Source organism: Scyliorhinus canicula, chromosome 4 (genome assembly GCF_902713615.1).
Source record: "Scyliorhinus canicula chromosome 4, sScyCan1.1, whole genome shotgun sequence".
Taxonomy (NCBI): Eukaryota; Metazoa; Chordata; class Chondrichthyes; order Carcharhiniformes; family Scyliorhinidae; genus Scyliorhinus; species Scyliorhinus canicula.
The window spans coordinates 69,059,398-69,081,261 of record NC_052149.1 but is presented as its reverse complement, the minus strand read 5'-3'; the positions used below and the strand labels follow the sequence as shown (position 1 = coordinate 69,081,261).

Below are 21,864 nucleotides of genomic sequence, written 5' to 3'. Positions count from 1 at the left end.
GGAGGCTAGGGAGGAAATTGCTGGTCCCCTAGCAGAGATATTTGAATCGTCGACAGCCACAAGTGAGGTGCCTGAAGATTGGAGGGTAGCAAATGTTGTGCCGTTGTTTAAGAAGGGCTGCAGGGACAAGCCTGGGATTTACAGACCGGTGAGCCTTACGTTTCTGGTGGGTAAATTATTAGAAGGTATTCTGAGATACAGGATCTACAGGCATTTAGAGAGGCAAGGACTGATTAGGGACAGTCAGCATGGCTTTGTCAGTGGAACATCATTTCTCACGAATTTGATTGAGTTTTTTGAAGGGGTAACCAAAAAGGTAGATGAGAGCAGTGCAGTCGACGTTGTCTACATGGACTTTAGTAAGGCCTTTGACAAGGTACCGCATTGTAGGTTGTTGCATAAGGTTAAATCTCATGGGATCCTGGGTGAGGCAGCCAATTGGATACAAAATTGGCTTGGCAACCGAAGACAAAGAGTGGCTGTAGGGGGTTGTTTTTCGAACTGGAGGCCTGTGACCAGCGGTGTGCCTCAGTGATCAGTGCTGGGTCCACTGTTATTTGTTATTTATATTGATGATTTGGATGAGAATTTAGGAGGCATGGTTCGTAAATTTGCAAATGACACCAAGATTGGTGGCATAGTAGACAGTGAAGAAGGTTATCTAGGATTTCAACGGGATCAATTGGGCCAGTGGGTGAATGGCAATTGGAGTTTAATTTAGCTAAATGTGAGGTGATGCATTTTGGTACAGGATTCGGGACAGGACCTACTGAATTAATGGTAGGGTGTTGGGAAGAGTTACAGAAAAAAAGAGATCTCGGAGTACAGGCTCATAGCTCCTTGAAAGTGCAGTCACAGGTGGACAGAGTGGTGAAGAAGGCATTCGGCATGCTTTGTTTCATTGGTCAGAACACTGAATACAGGAGTTGGGACGTCTTGTTGAAGTTGTATAAGACATTAGTCAGGCCACACTTGGAATACTTTGTTAGGAAGGATATTATTAAACCAGAAAGATTGCAGAAAAGATTTACCAGGTTGCTACCGGGACTTGACAGTTTGAGTTATAAGGAGAGGCTGGATAGACTGGGACTATTTTCCCTGGAGCGAAGGAGTCTCGGGGTGAACTTATGGAGGTCCATAAAATAATGAGGGGCATAGATAAGGTAGATAGTCAACATCTTTTTCCAACGGTAGGGGAGTCTAAAACTAGAGGGCATAGGCTTAAGGTGAGAGGGGAGATATACAAAAGGGTCCAGAGCACAGTTTTTTCACGCAGAGGGTGGTGAGTGCCTGGAACGAGTTGCCAGACGCAGTATAATTTTGTCTTTTAAAAAGCACTTAGACGGTTATATGGGTACAGAGAGATATGGGCCAAATGCGGGCAATTGGAACTAGCTTAGTCGTAAAAACTGGGTGGCATGGACAAGTTGGGCCAAAGGGCCTGTTTCCATGCTGTAAATCTCTATGACTCTATCTATGACTATTACATCCTCTTACTAGTGTCCTGCCAGCGGGAGGTGATCATGATGGTCGCACCATTCATGAACAGAGCACAAAAGCAGCATGGCCGGACACTGCAGAAGAATGATGATGACTTTGAAATGAGGACAGAGCGATGCTCCTCTTATCCTCTGCAAATTTCTGACTCCTGCCTGAGGGTGACCTGCCACTGAACAGGGTGAGCTAGGGACGCAGAGAGGCTGCACCACCCATTTCAGCTGCTGCTGCCTTTAGTGTCTCCCTCCACCAAATGACGAGGTGGACAGACTCTCACAAGTTGCAACTCATGATATGCTAATTACTTAAGAATATTGGCAGACATGCCAGGCCTGAACATTGCTCTGGGAGGGGGTGGGGAGTGACATCCTCCCCTGTGGGTGGGGGCTTGAAGGGCTGTGACAGGAGCAGCGCAGCATGTACTGCATCATCAGTGTCGGAGGTTGGAGAACTGCCATCCCCTCAGTGCTGAGGCAGGAAACGCGACTTTATCAGGGGGTTGGCGGAGCATAGCGCTATAACAGAGGGGCGGAGTGTGCACTTTATGGGTGGTCAACATGAATTTTAATAGAAGCTTGTTACAATGGTGAATTATTTCTTCCAATGCCTAGGTTCACCCCTGCCCTACCATCCTCCAAGATATTTACCCTTCTCAAATTCTGACCTCCTGTGCATCCCCGGTTTTAATCTCTACCATTGACAGCCATGCTTTCTGCTGCCTAAGCAATCGGCCCTAGAATTCCCCCCCAAAAAGCTTCCCCCACCACATGATCACAGGTGCCTGCCAGCAGTTTAAATTTTAATTAGAATCGTGTGGGAATCATTTCCGCCAGGAGAACAAAGGCGTTCCCCACTTCTGGTTTCACCATCAGGAACTGTACACCACAGATAAAATTCCACCCATTGCGTATAGTGATCAAGTGGCATTCTACATGAAGACTTAAGAAAATTTTGTGTCTCTGCTTTGGAGGGGATATTTCCTTGGAACTGTTCCTTCTCTGCCACAAGTAGATTACTCAGATATGCAGCAAAAACAGAATTTTCAGCGTACCCTGAGGGACGTTGAGGCAAGAGGGCAGGAACACATAATTCCAAGGCTTTTTTTTTTCCTCCTTGCTATGTGCAATAAATGTCATTGCACTGGAAAGTAACTGATTGTGCGAGATTCTCTGGCCTCACCTGGCATGTTGCTCAGCTCTGGGAGACAGCCTGCTATAGGCCAGTGGCAGGATCTCCTGGTCCAACCACTGTCAATGGGATTTCCCAATGAATCCGCAAAACGCCGCCGGGAAATCGGAGGATCCTGCCGGCATGAACTGCTCCAAGATCTCAGCCATCATATGTGAACTGTCCGGAACTATTTGTAGGAGACAGGATGCAGTGCTGTATAAATGTAAGTTTGTTTACAGAATATTAAAAAAAACTGTTCACCAAAATCAAGCATCTAGTTGTGGGTGTAGGCATATGTCGCTTTGTTGAGAAAACCCTGATGTGTGGCAGAAAAATATGTCTGGCTGCCCTTGAGCACACTAGCGACAAGTAGATTTAGGACTGAGTTTAGGAGGAACTTCTTCACCCAAAGGGTTGTGAATCTATGGAATTCCTTGCCCAGTGAAGCAGTTGAGGCTCCTTGATTAAATGTTTTTAAGATAACAATAGATTGTTTTTTGAAGAATAAAGGGATTAAGGGTTATGGTGTTCGGGCCGGAAAGTGGAGCTGAGTCCACAAAAGATCAGCCATGATCTCATTGAATGGCGGAGCAGGCTCGAGGGACCAGATAGCCTGCTCCTACTCCTAGTTCTTATGTTCTTATGTCATGCCTCACCATTAAATGACCAAATTATTCTCACAGACAGCCCCCAACTGTGTTCTTGTGTACTTGCATTCTCTGAGACTCTACCACAAAACATAGATGAGGCCAAAACGTTGTGTGATTTCAAGAAGGAATTAGATATAACTCTTGGCTAAAGGGATCAGGGATATCAGGGGGGAAGGTGGGATCAGGGAAATTTGATGACCAGCCATGATCACAATGATTAGCAGAGATGGCTTGAAGGGCCAAATGGCCTACCTGGGCTTCTATTTCCTATGTATGTTAGTCTATTTCTGGCCTGGGTGTATTTAAGTTTCACTTTATGAATTTCTTGTTCTGCTCACAGCGGTGAGGACCCAGGTTCGATCCCGGCCTCGGGTTACTGTCCGAGTGAAGTTTGCACATTCTCCCCGTGTATGCGTGGGTCTCCCCCACAACCCAAAGATGTGCAGGGTAGGTGGATTGGCCACATGAAATTGCCCCTTAATTGGAAAAACATTTTTTTTATTGTTCTCTGTCTCTGTGTCAGATTCACACTCTATCACTGTATATTTGTATTCTGTCTTTCTCTATTCCTTCTTAGAATCTCTTTGTGTCTATAGTTTTATCTCTCTCCCCTTTCCTTTCTGTCTGATATGTAATTATAGTTCTCTGTTGAGCTCTGCTGTCTGTCTAACCCAGACAGTCGTTGAATTGTAAAATATCTTAATATCTTACTGATAAGCTCTCCTAACATTGAATGTAGTGCTGTGCCATGTTCTGTTGTTGCTACCCTTGTCTGGGTGACCTTGTGCATTTTGGTGATCTGCTTCTGCCCCCACTTCAAGACAGCTGTTACTTGGGCATGTAAATAATCTACCACCCATCCAAAATCTCATTAATCACAATGCTCCTTTCTGCCAAATACCATGTCATTTACTGTACTGAACTAGATGGTGGCATGTTGATTATCCTGTGAATTGACGGTTCCACTCCTGGAATATTAGTTTATCATTTAGTCTTGGGAGAACAATGTGTTTTTTTTAAATCCTAGTTATTACAAATATCATTGACTTGTTTAAAACAGATTTTTAAATTTATTTTTTCATGCATTGTTTACAAGGTCACCAGTAAGTGCCCATCCTTAATTTCCCTTTAGCTGAGTGACTTGCTAGGTCATTTCAAAGGGCAGTGAAGAGTAAACCACATTACTGTGGATCTGGAGTCACATGTGGACCAGACAAGATAAGGGTGGTAGATTTCCTTTCCTAAAGGCACATCTACAACAATCAATTATGGTTTCATGGTCATCATTACTTGGCACTCTGTCCCAAATAGAGGTTTTGGAGGATTTCTTATGGTAGCGACTTTCCTCTGTTGGTTGGATGATTGCTCAGTTCCAATACTGAGAACCTCTAGACTGGTGTTTTTTGAAGAGTCCCTGAGGTTCCACGGACTGAGCACTTTATACTCGGATTGATAAATATTGACAGTTATCTTGTGATGAATGTTCAACTGCTTTTGTAAGTCAGTCGTCACAGCCCCTTGGCAGCTCTGCAAAGTAAGTTCTCCTGACCTGCTTTCTGGTCAATGGGGAGCTTGTCCCAGCTCCAGTGATCACTTTGAAATGCTATCAGCAGTCCTCAGCATCCTGAACTTGGCACCTAGAACAAACACACTCCACGGGGCTTCCAAGTGCCTGACGAGCACTTCATGGTGCTTTTGTAGAATCAATCATAGATATTTGGGGCCGTTCAGTTCAGTTGGCTGCAAAGCTGGTTCATGATGCAGAGTGAAGCCAACAGTGCAGGTTCAATTCCTCCACCAGCTGAGATTATTCATGCAGGCCCCGCCTTCTCAAACTCACTGAGGTGTGCTGATTCTCAGGTTAAATTACCACCAGTCAGCTCTCCCACCCACCCCCCCCCCCCCCCCCCAAAGGTCACCTAGGACTATGGTTGTTGTGTTTGGTCCTTTATACCTTACAAAGGAATCCACAAAACGCCCCAACTTGTCCAAACCAGAATCTTCATTGAGTCTCGTGTGGTAAGATAGCAATATGTTACAGAGCACGTTATCATGGAGTCTGCTTATTACTCCTCTGGAATCTGCAAATAGCATTGACCATTCATTTGTATGTATTATTACCCTCTCAATCTTCTTGTGAAGATGGCCGGAAGTGTCTCCCCTTATATGGGAGTCACTGGTCACATGATTTGGTCTTGAGACCGCATGGTGTGTCAGCACCGCCACCTGCTGGTTAGAGGTCGCACATCATCCATCTATGATATAGCCCATAGGCATATCACCACAATGATGGCTTTACTTTACTTTAGATATTTACAGCTCATAAGAAAATGTAAGAAGTGTTTGGGGGTGTTGGGGAGAGCTTGTTTGCCAGCTGCCCAGACGCTAATTATTAAGTTTTAAAATAATTGAGCCAAAAGGGTATTGGCACAAGTACACAAAATTCAAGCAGACCGTCTCATTGCAGTGCTGCTGACTGCCAAGATACCATCTTCCTGATAAAACATTAAACCAAACTAGAAAGCCTGTTCATACAGGTGGGCTAAACGGTACTATTATGAAGAAGAATCGGAGATGTTCCCAATGTTGTTCAGGCCCATATATATCATCACTCCACCAACATTATAAAACACACATTACCTGCATATTTATCCGACTGCTGTTTGTGTGTTTGCTTGTGCAAATTGACTGCTTTTTCTCTATTATAGTGATAGCACTTCAAAAGAAAAGAGTACATTGGCTGCAAAGTGCTCTAACAATTGATTCTGATGTATAGATATTGTTAAAAAAACATTATATAAATGCAAGTTCTTTTAAAGAATGTTATAGTTTCAGCCTCAATAACCACTTTGGTAAGTGCATTGCCCTTTGGTGTCCAAAGACCTGCAGGTTAGGTGGGGTTATTGAGTTCCAAGGATAGGGTGGGGGAGTGGACCTAGGTAGGGTGTTCTTTCAGAGGCTCAGTGCAGACTTGATGGGCCAAATGGCCTCCTTCTGTACTGTAGGAATTCTATGGTTCTGGGTTCTCTGCTCCATCGGGAACTCCGCTACTGGCGGCGGGCAGCGAAAAATTAAGCGCCTTCTGTTTTTCAGTGTGGTGGAAGCTTCATATGTATCAAATTCTTCAAGCCTGTCCCAGAAATATTTCAACCAGGGTAGATAATTGCTAAACTATGAAGTTAACTCTGCTATGTCATCAAAACTCATATGTGTGTGTGTTTTGTGTTCGTGATGATGATATCACAAAAAACAAATATAACAAAGTATTACAAGGTGTTGGGAGAGTCAATTCATCCTTTAACACTTTATTCTCAAATTCGGAAATGATTCAAAGTGGTAACTCATATTGGTGACAGTGGTTATGTTTTATTGAACATAAGTAAGATTCGACACATCCGAAAGTCTGAGCAGTGGTTTCAAAGTGCAACAGCTTATGATCAGGGTTGTAACACAATCTCCACATAACTATTCCCCGATCGTGCTCCAGGTATTGTTGCTTTAGTCAATGCAAGATATAAAACTTGTACAATTTCTGGGAATCTTTCTTTTCACAGTGAAGCTTATGGAGATCAATTTAACTTAACCATTGCCACACGCTTACTTGGCCGACAAGCACACAATATAGACTATGCTTGAAACATAGTTCCATAAACTCCAAACAAAGTTACCTGTGGACATGGCCTGGGATGGGGATTCTCTGTCTGGACACCATGTTGATGGAAGAGTGACATGCTGGGATGCTGATGGAGAGGATGCATACTGGATTGCTGGCCAAAAGAGATTTGGCCCTGTAGGAGACCCAGATCAGCTTGTGACCTTGACTCTTGAAAAAAAAAAATCAAAGTTCTAATGCCTGTGAAAGGGCTATTTTGAACAACATTTATGAATGATGGTGGATTGTGGTCCTGCCTCCCGTTAGAGGCCAGTGGTCAACATTTGGCACAGTAGATACACTTCTCCTGGCTTGGTTGTCTGCTGAACATACTTATATCAGAGTACCTCAACCAACCCCACTTACTGGGGCACTGTCTTCATTAGGGGTTTCCAACATGCACATTCTGGTTGTCGCACAGTGATTCAGTCCTGTAGATTTTTGGCCATCTTTTCTCCCAACATTCTTAAGTGAAAGCATTGAGATTTCAAATTGAAATCCTGCTGATTGCTATGTTTAGAGAAGAACGTGATGTTTGCCCACCTCTGGTATTGACAACAATAAAATCTAGGGTAGCTACTATTAACTAATGAATTGCAGGTAGCCATGAACCTTTAAAAAAAATCACAAAACAGAATAATACATGGACACTGAAACACATCTGAAGTAACTTTCATGGAAAAAATATTACCATCTATACACAGTGCTTCCATCTAGCATACAGAAATGACTCCAAATCCATCCTCAATCCCAGGAATGCCTCGGTTATCATTTCAATCCATGGGAATGTCTCCACTCCTAGCAGCTCTTGAACGTCTCCATTTCCAGTCTCCAGGCATAATCCACCACCTGCCCCAGGAATGCCGCCACCTATCTCAGCTCCTGAGTGCGACTGCTTCCAGAATTGCCAAGTAACCGAAACTGGTCCAATCCATCCCTGTTTCAGTCCATACTTTGACCCCACTTTGTCCTTGCTGTAGTTCTCACATCACCTAGCTGCTTGCTTCATTCTGCACCGGATCCTTTTGCAAACCTCCTTGTCTTTACTACCCATTTGACTTCCTGTTGCGCTGCAGCCAACCCATCAGCGACAAAGCAGCTGATGAGTTTTCTAAACATAGCCCTCTTGTATAATATATAACCTAATATATAACCTCTTGTTCATCTGGACTCAGGGGCTGGTTTAGCTCACTCAGCTAAAGCGCTGGCTTTTAAAGCAGACCAAGCAGGCCAGCAGCATGGTTCGATTCCCGTACCAGCCTCCCCGGACAGGCGCTGGAATGTGGCGACTAGGGGCTTTTCACAGTAACTTAATTGAAGCCTACTCGTGACAATAAGCGATTTTCATTTCATTTCATTTCATTGTTCCCACATATGGGCATTATTGTTCCCTATTGATACATAATTAAATATTCAGCAGCATATCTGACTCCTTATTCTTTCAGTACTAAATGTAAAGCCAAATACTAAAAAGTAGCTAAAGCTTCATGAGAGTTCAAATATTTACAAACTAGTTATCATGTTAATAATTCTTTGAATAACACCACAATGCTAGTTAAACAAGGTCTGATTCTATACAGCTTTTAACAAGCTATGCTTTTCCAACACTCAATCTCCTAGAACTCTATCATTTCAAATATTCCCTATACAGTTGATTTTATTCCCCCAGAATCTATGGAAATTAAGACAACCCTTTAACTAAACCATTCACATTTTACGGTGATGTGTCTTAGGGATTGGTAAATATAATTACACTCAAGATAATGGATTAATCTTTAGATGTTGGTGTCATCATCACTGAGGTCTCCTGTGTCCTTTTTTTTCTTTTATCTGTCTGTGTAAGTTGTAATGATTGTCCTTTACAGCTTCCTGAATCTTTGCCTAATGGGCTGAATTACCCACAGGCAGGTAGCCACCCTCACCAAGGGCAGAGTGCATTAGGGTCTTCGCCACAAAGCCTACAGCATCGACCCAGGGAACAGCAGTACGAAGGAGCTGTATCAAAGGTGACTCTCCAGCAGTATCAGAAGCCTTTGCAGATTGCCATTTCATCCTCGCAGAACATTGCCAGTCCTCGAGCAACTCAACCCAGCAGATGTTTAACAAGCATTAAACCACAAAAAAGTACAGAAAGCTACCAAGAACAGGTAAAATTGGTACCTTTATATAGATATTAGTGCTTGCTATGAAGAGGTTAACTAACTATGAAAGTAGATAAAGTTTCCGATGAACAGAATGCACATAGAAATAAATCAATACAATTTGATAGCCATTACAGAGACATGACTTCAGAAGGACATGGATTAGGACCTGAATATTGATGGGTGGCAGGATATGTAGGAAGGACAGGACGCAATCGAAAAGGTGGAGGGGCGGCTCTGTTATTTAACAATGTTATTAACACAATAGAGAGGGATGAGCTAATTCAGGAAACCAGGATGTGGAAACGACTTGGGTGGTGATGAGAAATGCTAAAGAAAAAAAGTCATTTGTGGGAGTTGTGCACAGGCCCCCTAATAGTAACCACATTGTAGGGTGGAACATAAATTAATAAATAATTGGAGCTTGTCATAAAAGCAATAATCAAGGGAGATTTAAATCTAGATTGGAAAAGCGAAATGGGCGAAGGTAGCCTACATGAGGAATTCATTGAATGTTTTCAGGATAGTTTCTCAGAACAGCTCATTTTGAAGCCAACCAGAGAACAATATATACTAAACATGGTATTGTGCAATGAGACCATAAGATATAGGAGCAGAATTAGGCCATATAGCCCCTTGAGTCTTGGCTGATATGTTCCTCTATTCGATCTTGGCTGATATGTTCCTCATCCCCATTCTCCTGCCTTCTTCCCGTAACCCCTTTTCCCCTTATTAATCAAGAAATCCTTTTGTAGGGCACCATGGTGGCACAGTGGTTAGTACTGCCGCCTCATGGCGCCGAGGTCCCAGGTTCGATCCCGGTTCTGGGTCACTGTCCGTGTGGAGTTTGCACATTCTCCCCGTGTTTGCGTGGGTTTCGCCCCCACAACCCAAAGATGTGCAAGGTCAGTGGATTGGCCACGCTAAATTGCCCCTTAACTGAAAAAATGAATTGGGTACTCTAAATTTATTTTAAAAAAGAAATCCCCTTGTTAATTGAGAACAACAGATTTGTACTAGAAGGTGCTGTTACCTACAGCGCTACAGACCAGAAGCTGGAAGGTGGAATTAGGCAGAATAGTTCTTTCTAAGAACATTAGAACGAGGAGCAGGAGTAGGCAATTTATCCTCTTGAGCCTGTTCCACCATTCAATACAATCATGGCTAATCTCATCATGGCCTCCTCTCCACGGTCCAGCCCATTCTCCGTAACTCTTCAATTCATTACGAATTAAAAATCTGTCTAACTCCTCCTTAAACTTACTCACTGTCCCAGCATCCACCGCATTCTGGGGTAGCAAATTCCACAGATTTACGATCCTTTGGGAGAAGTAGTTTCTCCTCATCTGTTTTATATTTGCTACCCCTAATCCTTTTTTTTTTAATAAATTTAGATTACCCAATTATTTTTTCCAATTAAGGGGCAATTTAGCGTGGCCAATCCACCTACTCTGCACATTTTTGGGTTGTGGGGGCGAAACCCACGCAGACACGGGGAGAATGTGCAAACTCCACACGGACAGTGACCCAGAGCCGGGATCAAACCTGGGACCTCAGCGCCGTGAGGCGGTTGTGCTAACCACTAGGCCACCATGCTGCCCTTGCTACCCCTAATCCTGAGACTATGCCACAAAAGACGAAGCATCGACTTCACGTCTACTTTATCCATACATTTTATCATCTTATATACCTCAATTTGATCTCACTTCATTCTTCTAAACTCTAGAGAGTATAGACCTAAACTGTTCATTCTCCCTTCGCAAGACAAACCCCTCATCTCCGGAATCAATCTAGTGAACCTCCTCCGAACTGCCTCCAATTCCACTACATCTTTTCCCAAATAAGGGGACCACAACTGTGCACAATACTCCAGGGGCGGTCTCACCAATGCCTTGATTAGTTGCAACAACACTTCCTTACCTTTATACTCTATTCCTTTAGCTATAAATGCAAACATTCCATTCACTTTCTTTATTATCTGCGACTCATGTACAAGGCCACCCGATCCCACCCAGATCGGAGCACCCCAAAGTCTCTCCCCATTTAGATAACAAGTTGCCGTTCCATTTTTCTGACCAAAATGGATAACCTCACACTTATCCACGTTAAATTCCATCTGCCACTTTTTGACCCACTCACCTAACTTATCTATATCTATTTGTAAGGTTTTTATTTCCTCATTGCAACTTTCTGTCCCACCTATTTTTGTGTCATCTGCAGATTTGGCTAAAGATCCTTCTATCCCTGTATCCAAGTCGTTAATATAGATTGTAACTAGTTGGGGCCCATGGAATAAACCCTGTGATACCCCAATAGTTTCGTCTTGCCATCCAGAAAAAGACCCATTTCTCCCGACTCTGTCTTCAGTCTGCCAGCAGTCCTCAATTCAAGCTAATAAATTACCCTAACCCCATGTGATCTAACCTTGTGAATTAACAAACACCTTCCGGAAGTCCACATATACTACATCTACAGGATCCCCATTATCCACTTGGCTGGTTACATCTTCAAGGAGCTCTAGCAAATTAGTCAAACATGATTACCCTTCATAAAACCATGCTGACTCTGATGGATTGCGTTTTGACTTTCCAAATGTCTTGATATTACTTCCTTAATAATGAAATGAGAGTAACAATCACAGATTCACAGAAAATACAGTGCAGAAGAGGCCCTTCTGCCCTTCGAATCTGCACTGACACATGAAAAACACCTGACTACCTACCTTCCTAATCCCATTTGCCAGCACTTGCCTCATAGCCTTGAACGTCATGATGTGCCAAGTGCTCATCCAGGTAATCTCTAAAGGATGTGAGGCAACCCACCTCTACCACTCTCCCAGGCAGTGCATTTCAGACTGTCACCACTTTGAGTAAAAAAGCTTTTCTTCACATCCTCCCAAAACCTGCCCTTCACCCTGAACTTGTGTCCCCTCGTGACTGGGCTTCAACAAAGGGGAACAGTGTTCCCTATCCAACCTGTCCATGCCCCTCATAATCTTGTACACCTCTCAGCCCTCTCTGTTCAAACAAAAATAACCCAACCTCTCTTCATAACTTAAATGATCCATGCCAGGCAGCATCCTGATGAATCTCCTCTGCACCCCATTCAGTGCAATCACATCCTTCCTATAATATGGTGACCAGAACTGCACACAGTACTTTTCACCAAAGTTCTATACAACTTCAATATGACCTCCCTGCTTTTGTAATGTATGCCTCGATGAATAAAGGCACGTGTCCCATATATGCCTTTTTCACCACCCTATTAACCTGCCTTCAGAGATCTATGGACAAACATTCCAGGGTTCATTTGTTCCTCAGAACTACCCAGTGAACATAATAAGAACATAAGAACCAGGAGCAGGAGTAGACCATCTGGCCCCTCGGGCCTGCTCCGCCATTCAATGAGATTGTGGCTGATCTTTTGTGGACTCAGCTCCACTTTCTGGCCTGAACACCATAACCCTTAATCCCTTTATTCTTCAAAAAACTATCTATCTCTATCTTGAAAATATTTAATGAAGGAGCCTCAACTGCTTCACTGGGCAAGGAATTCCATAGATTCACAACCCTTTGGGTGAAGAAGTTCCTCCTAAACTCAGTACTAAATCTACTTCCCCTTATTTTGAGGCTATGCCCCCTAGTTCTGCTTTCACCCGCCAGTGGAAACAACCTGCCCGCATCTATCCTCTCTATACCCTTCATAATTTTATATGTTTCTATAAGATCCCCCCTCATCCTTCTAAATTCCAACGAGTACAGTCCCAGTCTACTCAACCTCTCCTCGCATTCCAACCCCTTCAGCTCTGGGATTAACCTAGTGAATCTCCTCTGCACACCCTCCAGCACCAGTACGTCCTTTCTCAGGTAAGGAGACGAAAACTGAACACAATACTCCAGGTGTGACATCACTAACACCTTATACAATTGCAGCATAACCTCCCTAGTCTTAAACACCATCCCTCTAGCAATGAAGGATAAAGTTCCATTTGCCTTCTTAATCACCTGTTGCACCTGTAAACCAACTTTTTGCGACTCATGCACTAGCACACCCAGGTCTCTCTGCACAGCAGCATGTTTTAATATTTTATCATTTAAATAATAATCCCTTTTGCTGTTATTCCTACCAAAATGGATAACCTCACATTTGTCAACATTGTATTCCATCTGCCAGACCCGAGCCCATTCACTTAACCTATCCAAATCCCTCTGCAGACTTCCGGTATCCTCTGCACTTTTTGCTTTTCCACTCATCTTAGTGTCGTCTGCAAACTTGGACACATTGCACTTGATCCCCAACTCCAAATCATCTATGTAAATTGTGAACAATCGTGGGCCCAACACTGGTCCCTGAGGGACACCACTAGCTACTGATTGCCAACCAGAGAAACACCCATTAATCCCCACTCTTTGCTTTCTATTAATTAACCAATCCTCTATCGATGCTACTACTTTACCCTTAATGCCATGCATCTTTATCTTATGCAGCAACCTTTTGTGTGATGCCATTCATTGAATACTCCCTTGTCAAATTACTCCTTCCAAAGTGTTTCACCTCACTTTTCAGGGCTCATTCCATCTGCCACTTTCCTGTCCATTTGACCACCCTGTCTATATCTTCCTGTAACCCAAGACACTCAACCTCACTGTTAACAACCCGGCCAATCTTTGAGTCGTCTGGAAACTTACTTATCCTACCCCCCCCCCCCCCCCCCCCCCCCCCCCCACATAGTTATCTATGTTTGTTATATAACATGACGAATAATGACACAGATCCCTGCGGTACGTCACTGGACACTGGCTTCCAGTTACTAAAGTAACCATCTGTCATCACCCTCTGTCTCCTTCAACTAAGCCAATTTTGAATCCACCTTATCAAAGTACGCTGTATTCCATGTGCATTTGCCTTCTTTAGAAGTCTCCCATGTGAGACCTTGTCAAAGGCTTTTCTGAAATGATCTCATAGTGAAGGCCTAGGTAGCACTGACCATAATATTAAATTTTAAGTTCAGTTTGAGGGAGAGAGCAGTGGATCTGAGAACTTAAATAAGGGCAGTGATGAAGGCATGAAAGATGAGATGGCTAAAGTGAATTGGCAAATTGGTTTAAGAGATAGATCAATAGAGACAAAGTGGCAAAAATGTAAGGCAATATTTGAGAATACATACAATAAATAAATTCCAACAAGTAAGAAAAAGTCCAAGGGATGGTTAACTAGAAAGGTTAAAGATAGTATCAAACTTAGGGCGGCTCGCTGGTTAGCACTGCTGCCTCATTGTGCCAAGGACCCATGTTTGACCCAGGCCCCGGTTCACTGCTCATGTGGAGTTGACATATTCTCCCCGTATCTGCGTGGGTCTCACCTCCACAACCCAAAGATGTGCAGGGTAGGTGGATTGGCCACGCTAAATTGCCCCTTAATTAAAATAAAAGTTTTTAAAAAGACATAAAAAGACAAACGTAAAGAAAAAGTTTATGATTGTGTAAAGACAGATGGCAGATCAGGAAATTAGACAGAATACAAGGAACAGCAAAGGATGACTGAAAGATTAATACGGAGGGAAAAACCAGAGTATGAGAGAAAGCTAGCCAGAAGTATAAAAACAGATACTAAGGGCGCGATTCTCTGGAAAACTTTGCAAGTGTTGTAGCGAGCGGCAATTCCCGGTGTTCAGCCCAGCGAAACCGGCAATGCAATTCAATGTTAATTGGTCCACTTAAGGAGGCCACACTGGCTTCTCGACGCAAATAACGCTTCGCTAGCCAATTCGCCGGGAATGCGCTCGCCAGCCCTCCCCGCTAAGGTCGAGTAGCACTTAAGCGGCAATTGCTTGGCCAGCCCCAGCCAGCGCGCAATAATGGCGCTGAGGAGACCGGCCCCAAGATTCGGGGACACTGACCTAGGGAGGCCCCTTGTCGCGGTGGAGACCAGAAAGGATGTCCTGTTCCCCTGGGGGTCCTGAAGGGAGAGCCACAAGGCAGCCAGTGCTGCCTGGGATAAGGTGGCGGCAGCCATTAGCTCCAACAGTATGACCAGGACTGGCCCCAGTGCAGGAAGAAGGTCAACGACCTACACCTGGCAGCACAAGTGAGCAGACACCAACAGCACCGCACCCCCCACCCCAAAGGGTGCATCCACCCCCAACTCTCCAAGTGACCCACAGCCCTCCCTCCCCCTTCCCCCCCCCCCAACCCCGCCTTCGTCCACTGAACCCCATCCACCACTGAACCACACTAATGATGGCTAATGATGCTCTCTCGGTGTCTCCCCAGGAAAAACTCTCCCACAATCGGGAGGAGAGGATCCAGACTGGCAGAGGGGTGCCAGACATAAGGATCCTCACCTCCTTCGAGAAGCGGGCGCTGGAGGGGACGCGTATGGCCAAGGACAGGATCGTCACCAACGAGGAGTCTGGTGGGCGCCACAGAGGTGAGGAACCACTGGGAACCACCTGCAGGACCTGTCAATTAAGAGTAGTGATTGCTTTACTGACTGACCTATTCCTCCCACTGACCACCTGTCCATTCTCCTACAGCTCCTCCAGCCGAAGGCACCGGGCCATCCTAGGTGGCCCTCTCTCCTGACTCTGAGGAGAACACCTCGGAGGAGAGCTCTGAGGATGACACCATATTTGTCACTGCACAGCTGTCATCCCCACCTTCCACCAGTGCAGATACACACTCCTCGGTGTGACACGTTAGTGGTCAGGCCCTTGGGGCACAATCTGGTGAGCACCACAATGCTGCTGATGTACATCGGGTGAAGGCAGGAATCCCCAGGTGAGACAGCAGTCGGAGGTCTGTTGGATTCCAGCCTGATGCTGAGCCTCTGGAAGTGGGTTACCCAGAGCTGATGGAGATGATAGGGAGCGGCCAGGACGTTTAGAGGGAGATCTCTGCATCAGTCCAGCAGATCCATCTAAGCTTGAAGGAGTCCCAGAGGCTACGGGCTCAGGAAATGGTGCCGGCAATGAGTGGCACCGAGGCCAACAGTGTCAGGGTGACAACCGCAGTGGAGAGCCTGGCACACGATGTGGCACCATGAGTGAAGGTGTCCAAGGCATCGCGCAGTTGGTAACGGCCTTGGCTGTGGGTCTCGGCAGAATGTCTACCTCACTCAGGGATGTCCCTCAGTACCACGCTAACCTTGATAAGGTTCTGCAGGACATGTCCTGCTCTCAAATGGGCATGACCGAGGCGCTGCGGAGCTTGTCCGAGTCGCAGGTGGGCATTGCCGAGGCACTGCAGAGCCTGTCGCAGTCACTGAGAAGCATCTGGGTTTAAGTAGGGTGCTCTTTCCAAGGGCCAGTGCAGACTGGATTGGCCGTATGGCCTCCTGCACTGTAAATTCTATGAAATCGCTGAGGGCGTTGACATCATGTTATTCACCATGGGGAGCCACCAGTACTGCCGAACCAGATGATGCAGGGACAGCCGGGGCTCGAACCAGCTGCCTCTCTGTCCCAAGGTGAACACCAGGGCCCAATGGGCACCGATCGGGAGGAGGGGACGCTGTGTGCCAACCCGGGTCCGTCACATGGAGTGGCAACGGTGGCCACTAGCTCCCCGAACTGCATCTCGCAGTCAGCACACAGGACAGGCAGCTGACAAGTGAACAAGAACAGGTGCCGGAGTGTGGAGGAAATGGGGTTTTCACAGTAACTTCACTGAAGTGTTAATCTAAGTCTATTTATGACAATAATAAAGATTATTATTATTATGTTAGCAGCTGCGTGTGTGGTGTTGCCGACCGCAGTGTTCAGACACAATGTCCAAACATTTAGGTTTGATTGGAATGCTAGGCAGTGATTCCCACATGCTACATGGCCCACCCACAGGAATCCACTTGGAATGTGTCAAGTGCTCACTTCCCAATGATTGCCAATTCCCTATTAGCGATAGCCTTCAGCCACGCAGCCAGAGTCCTCAGCAGTCGGTGAGAGTTATGGGTGATCGGTGGTGCAGACAGGCAGGGGCAAGTGTTGCCCCGGGAATGGGTTTGGGATCCAGGGGTGGCATGGTGGTGTCATGAGCAATTGCCCCCCCCCCCAGTTAATAATAATAATCTTCATTGTCATAAATAGGCTTACATTAACACTGCAATAAAGTTACTGTGAAAAGCCTTTAGTCACCAAATTCTGGCACCTGTTCAGGTACACTGAGGGGGAAATCAGAATGTCCAAATGACCTAACAACACGACTTTCGGGATTTGTGGGAGGAAACCGGAGCACCTGGAGGAAACCCACGCAGACATGGTAGAATGTGCAGACTCCACACAGACAGTGACAAAAGCCGGGAATTGAACCTGGGACTCTGGTGCTGTGAATCAACAATGCTAACCACTGTGCTACTGTGCTGCCCGAGTTGCCCCTCCAGTGCCTGCCCGTGGCCCCCTCCCATCCCATGGTAGCTCACTGATGCGCGATCAATGAACACAGAAACAAAGGAGTAATCCGAATCGAAGGCTTTAATCTACAAGAAGTGTGCCCAGCAGCAGGAGTGCAGAAATAACGATGGTTGCTGGGAAACACGGGTTCTTATACTCTGCCTCGTAGGCGGAGCTACCTTCCTCTCGACCAATGAGAAGACAACACTTGGGCCAATGGGCATCGAGCCTTCTACACCAATAGCAGCTCACACTCCCGGGTACCGTAATACCCCTAGTCATACTTCCACATTCACCCCTTGTTGAGAAAGGAACCCTGGGGGAGGGGGCGTGTGCCTTTGAGAAGCCGGGGAATGAGAGGGGGGGGGGGGGTGTCCCGTGCGAGTTGGATAAGAGACTGCTAGTATAACTAGTGATGTGGGATCATACCTCTCCAACGGTGGCTGCCCACTGGCCTGTAACTATATACAGGGACGTGTTAGAACATGGTAACTATTTACAGAGTTGGAAAACAAGAGAACAAACAAAAACAAAGTCCATTAACAGTTCATATCGACTCGATCACCCGATCGGGGGCCTTGGACGTCCTCTGCGACCTGCGGAGCTTCGCTGGAGATATTTGGTGTCCAGCGCGGATCTTGATTTTGGCCTCCCCCGCTATCCATCGGCCTCGTTACGCTTGAGCGCGAATGTAACGAGCTGAAAGATAACGCCCAACAGTTTCAATAAATATTTTTAAAAGAATTGTGTTAATAAAGTGAACGTTGGTCCAATAGAAAATGGATCTGGAGAATTGATAATGGAAAACAAGACTTGAAAAGGTATTTTGCTTCAGTCTTCACTATACAGGATAAAAGTAACATCCCAGGAGCAGCTATAAACCAGGAAATAGGGAGAGGGAAGAACTCAGAAAAATTACAGTCAGCGAAAAAGTAGTACTCATAGAATAGAATCCCTACAGTGCAGAAGGAGTCCATTTGGCCCAGCGAGTCTGCACCGGCCGTTGCTCCGATAGAACACTCTACCTGGGCCAAATTCCCCACTCCTAGCCCTGTGACCCCACCTAATATTTGAGAAAGTTAGCATGTCCAATTCACCTGACCTGCACATCTAACTGTGGGAGGAAACCGGAGCGCCCAGAAGAAACCCACGCAGATACAGGGAGAACATGCAAACTCCATACAGACAATCACTCAAGGTCAGAACCGAACCTGGGCACTGGCGCAGTGAGGCAACAGCGCTAGCCACTTTGCCTGAGTAACTTGTTGGAGCTGCAGGAAGAGCCCAGGTCCTGATGGACTTCATCCTTGGGTCTTAAAAGATGAGTCTAGTAAGTTCTTTTTTATTTATTTTTTTAAATTTAGAGTACCCAATTATGTTTTCCAATTAAGGGGCAATTTAGTGTGGCCAATCCACCTATCCTGCACATCTTTTGGGTTGTGGGGGCGAAACCCACGAAGACACGGGGAGAATGTGCAAACTCCACACGGATAGTGACCCAGGGCCGGGATTCGAACCCGGGTCCTCAGCGCCGTAGGCAACAATGCTAACCACTGTGCCACCGTGCTGCCCTGAGTCTAGTAAGTTAGTTGATGCATTGATTTTAATTTTTCAAAACTTTCTAGATTTGAAAAGGTTCCATTGGAATGGGAGATATCAAATATATAAAAAGGGTGTGAGACAGAACGCAAGAAACTACAGACCAGTTAGCTTAACATCTGTCGTAGGGAAAATGTTAGAAGCTAGCTATTATTAAATGAAATGAAAATCGCTTATTGTCACGAGTAGGCTTCAATGAAGTTACTGTGAAAAGCCCCTAGTCGCCACATTCCGGCGCCTGTCCGGGGAGGCTGGTACGGGAATCAAACCGTGCTGCTGGCCTGCTTGGTCTGCTTTAAAAGCCAGCGGTTTAGCCCTGTGAGCTAAACCAGCCCCTAAAGAATCTATAGCAGTGTATATGAATAAGTTCACGGTAATCAGATAGAATGAACATTGTTTGTGAAAGGGAAAGCATGTTTAACCAACTTATTGAAGTTATTTGAGGAAGTAATCTGTGCCGTGGATAAAGGGGAACCAGTGGATGTATTGTACGTAGATTTTTCAGAAGGCATTTAGTAAAGTACCACATCAAGTGTTATTACAGAAAATAAAATGAGGGTGGACGAGGTGTTTTCAGGGTGGGGTAGTGCAGGACAGGTAAGTAGGGGCCTCTGGGAGGGTGGAGGGGCGATAGGTGGGGGTCCGAGAAGGGAGCGGGTTCTGTAAGGGGGCTTGTGGGGGCCTGAAGAAATGGGACCCCCAGGGACCCCATAGCGGGGTGACCTCACTTGGGTGGTGTGGGATAGTGTCCATTTGTGTGGGGGGGGGGGGGGGGTGACATTGCCCATGAGTGGGGGATGTGGGGGACCCACAAGCTCACTTAGAAATCGGGGCACCCTTTCAAAATGGTGGATTGACCTCTGAGTTCAGCTCCACAGTGCAAAACAAAATCTAAGTGTGGGCTCAACCGGTAAGAAACTTCCCAGGGTCCAAAAAAGTGACTAAGTTATTAAATTGGGGTTGGGGAATTTGCCGGCAGAGCCGGCGGGAAACTCCCTGAAAACACTACCTTAAATTAACTTTGAAATTTTTGGAGAGAATCGCACCCAATGTTTCCATTTGTGAGAGAATCTAACACTACGGGTCACTGATTAAAAACAAGTGTTCGCCCATTTAAAACAGAGATGAGGCAAAAAAAAAATTATCCAAGGGTCAGGAGTCTTTGAAGGTCTCTTCCTGAAAAGGTGGAGGACTCAGAATCTTTGAATATTTTTAAAGCAGAGGTGGATAAATTTTTGCGGACACGTGGGTGTGGTTGGCCAGTTGAACCTTGATTTTATTGAATGGTGGAGCAGTCCCGATGGGCGTCCTCTAACTCCTTGTTCATATGTTAGTATCTCTTTGACCAAGCCTTTGGTCACCTGCCCTAATATCCTCTTATGTGGTTGAATATTACATTTTGTTTGTTTATGCTCCTATGAAGTGCCTTGATAAATTTTACGACATCAAAAGTGCTACATAAATACAATTTGTTGTTGTTATGACTGAGCAAGAATTGAGGCATGCAAATGAAAACCATACCGTTACAAATAAATTAAATAGAATTTAATATTTGTTGGAACATGAAGTTAATTTTTCTGAGGCAGGAGGACTTGTCTTTAGTAGGCTGTACAGTGAAGTGATATTTCACAGTCCCGCAAACACACTGGCAGATAATCGACAAGTCAGTAGGTGACATTCAATTGGCTATAAATTTCAGATTGGTCTGGCTTATCAGAAACAAAGAGATTGGGGTAGATTTGACTTTAAAGGGGCCAGCCATCAAAGCAAGCTGACCAGTAAATTGAGTGGTAATCGACCAACTCCATTTTGAGGTAATTTCTGCTGCATTAAGGGCAGCACAGTGGCGCAATGGTTAGCACAGCTGCCTCACGGCACCGAGGTCCCAGGTTCGATCCCGGCTCTGGGTCACTGTCCGTGTGGAGTTTGCACATTCTCTCCGTGTTGGTGTGGGTTTCGCCCCCACAACCCAAAGATGTGCAGGGTAGGTGGATTGGTCACGCTAAATTGCCCCTTAATTGGAAAAAATGAATTGGGAACTCTAAATTTATAAAAAATAAATAAATTTCTGCCCCATTAATGCAAATGTTTCACAGGTTAAATCTCTAATTCATTGGAATAATGGCTCAACCTGAAGTTTTGTTCTCTCCTCTACAACTTCCATCTGAACCCAGTAGAGACTCACCCCACTCCACGAAAGACTCAAAAAATAAAAAAGGCGGACTTTCCCATTGAATCAAACCTTAAATTGATTCATTGTGCAACAGGCCACGAACTGTGAGACCCACATGGTTTTTACAATAGCATCAATTAAGAAAGCTGCACAGAAAGATGTAGGTATTTTCCTGAGGCACTATCTGTCCGCGAAAAATTTATATAATCTGCATATAAATTTCTCCCCCATATAAAGAGATAGCATAAGGAGATCATTTGGCCTATCATGCCTGTGCTGACACTGTGCAAGAGCACCCTAATTAGTTCCACTCTCTGTCCTGCTCTGACCTTAGTGCCTGCATGTAGGTACAATGTTGCTTAAAGATCCTCCTTTTCTGGATCCCACAGCTCCAAAGCTATGGGGTGGGATACTCCAGTCGCCGACACCGAAATCACGTTCGGCAATCAGCTGGAGAATACCCGTTTCCGACAAAATAAGGGGCGCTGCCGCTTTCACGATGCTCAACCTCCTCCAAAACAAGTACGCCACTCGCTGTATCGACGGCCTCAGGACGTTGCCTGAGGTCCACCCCCCGATGCTCCGCCCCCGATAGG

The 21,864-nt window shown here is 45.4% G+C and overlaps 1 protein-coding gene across 4 annotated transcripts in view; it reads left to right on the top strand.

Annotated features, from left to right (window-relative positions):
• Positions 1 to 21,864, top strand: part of lrrc7 (leucine rich repeat containing 7) — a 1,013,254-nt gene that overhangs the window by 954,523 nt on the left and 36,867 nt on the right. For all 4 annotated transcript variants that reach the window (XM_038794406.1, XM_038794408.1, XM_038794407.1 and 1 more), the window contains one exon: positions 8,835 to 9,116. In XM_038794406.1, coding sequence (XP_038650334.1) covers positions 8,835 to 9,116 — 282 coding nt within the window. The remainder of the gene's footprint in view (positions 1 to 8,834; positions 9,117 to 21,864) is intronic.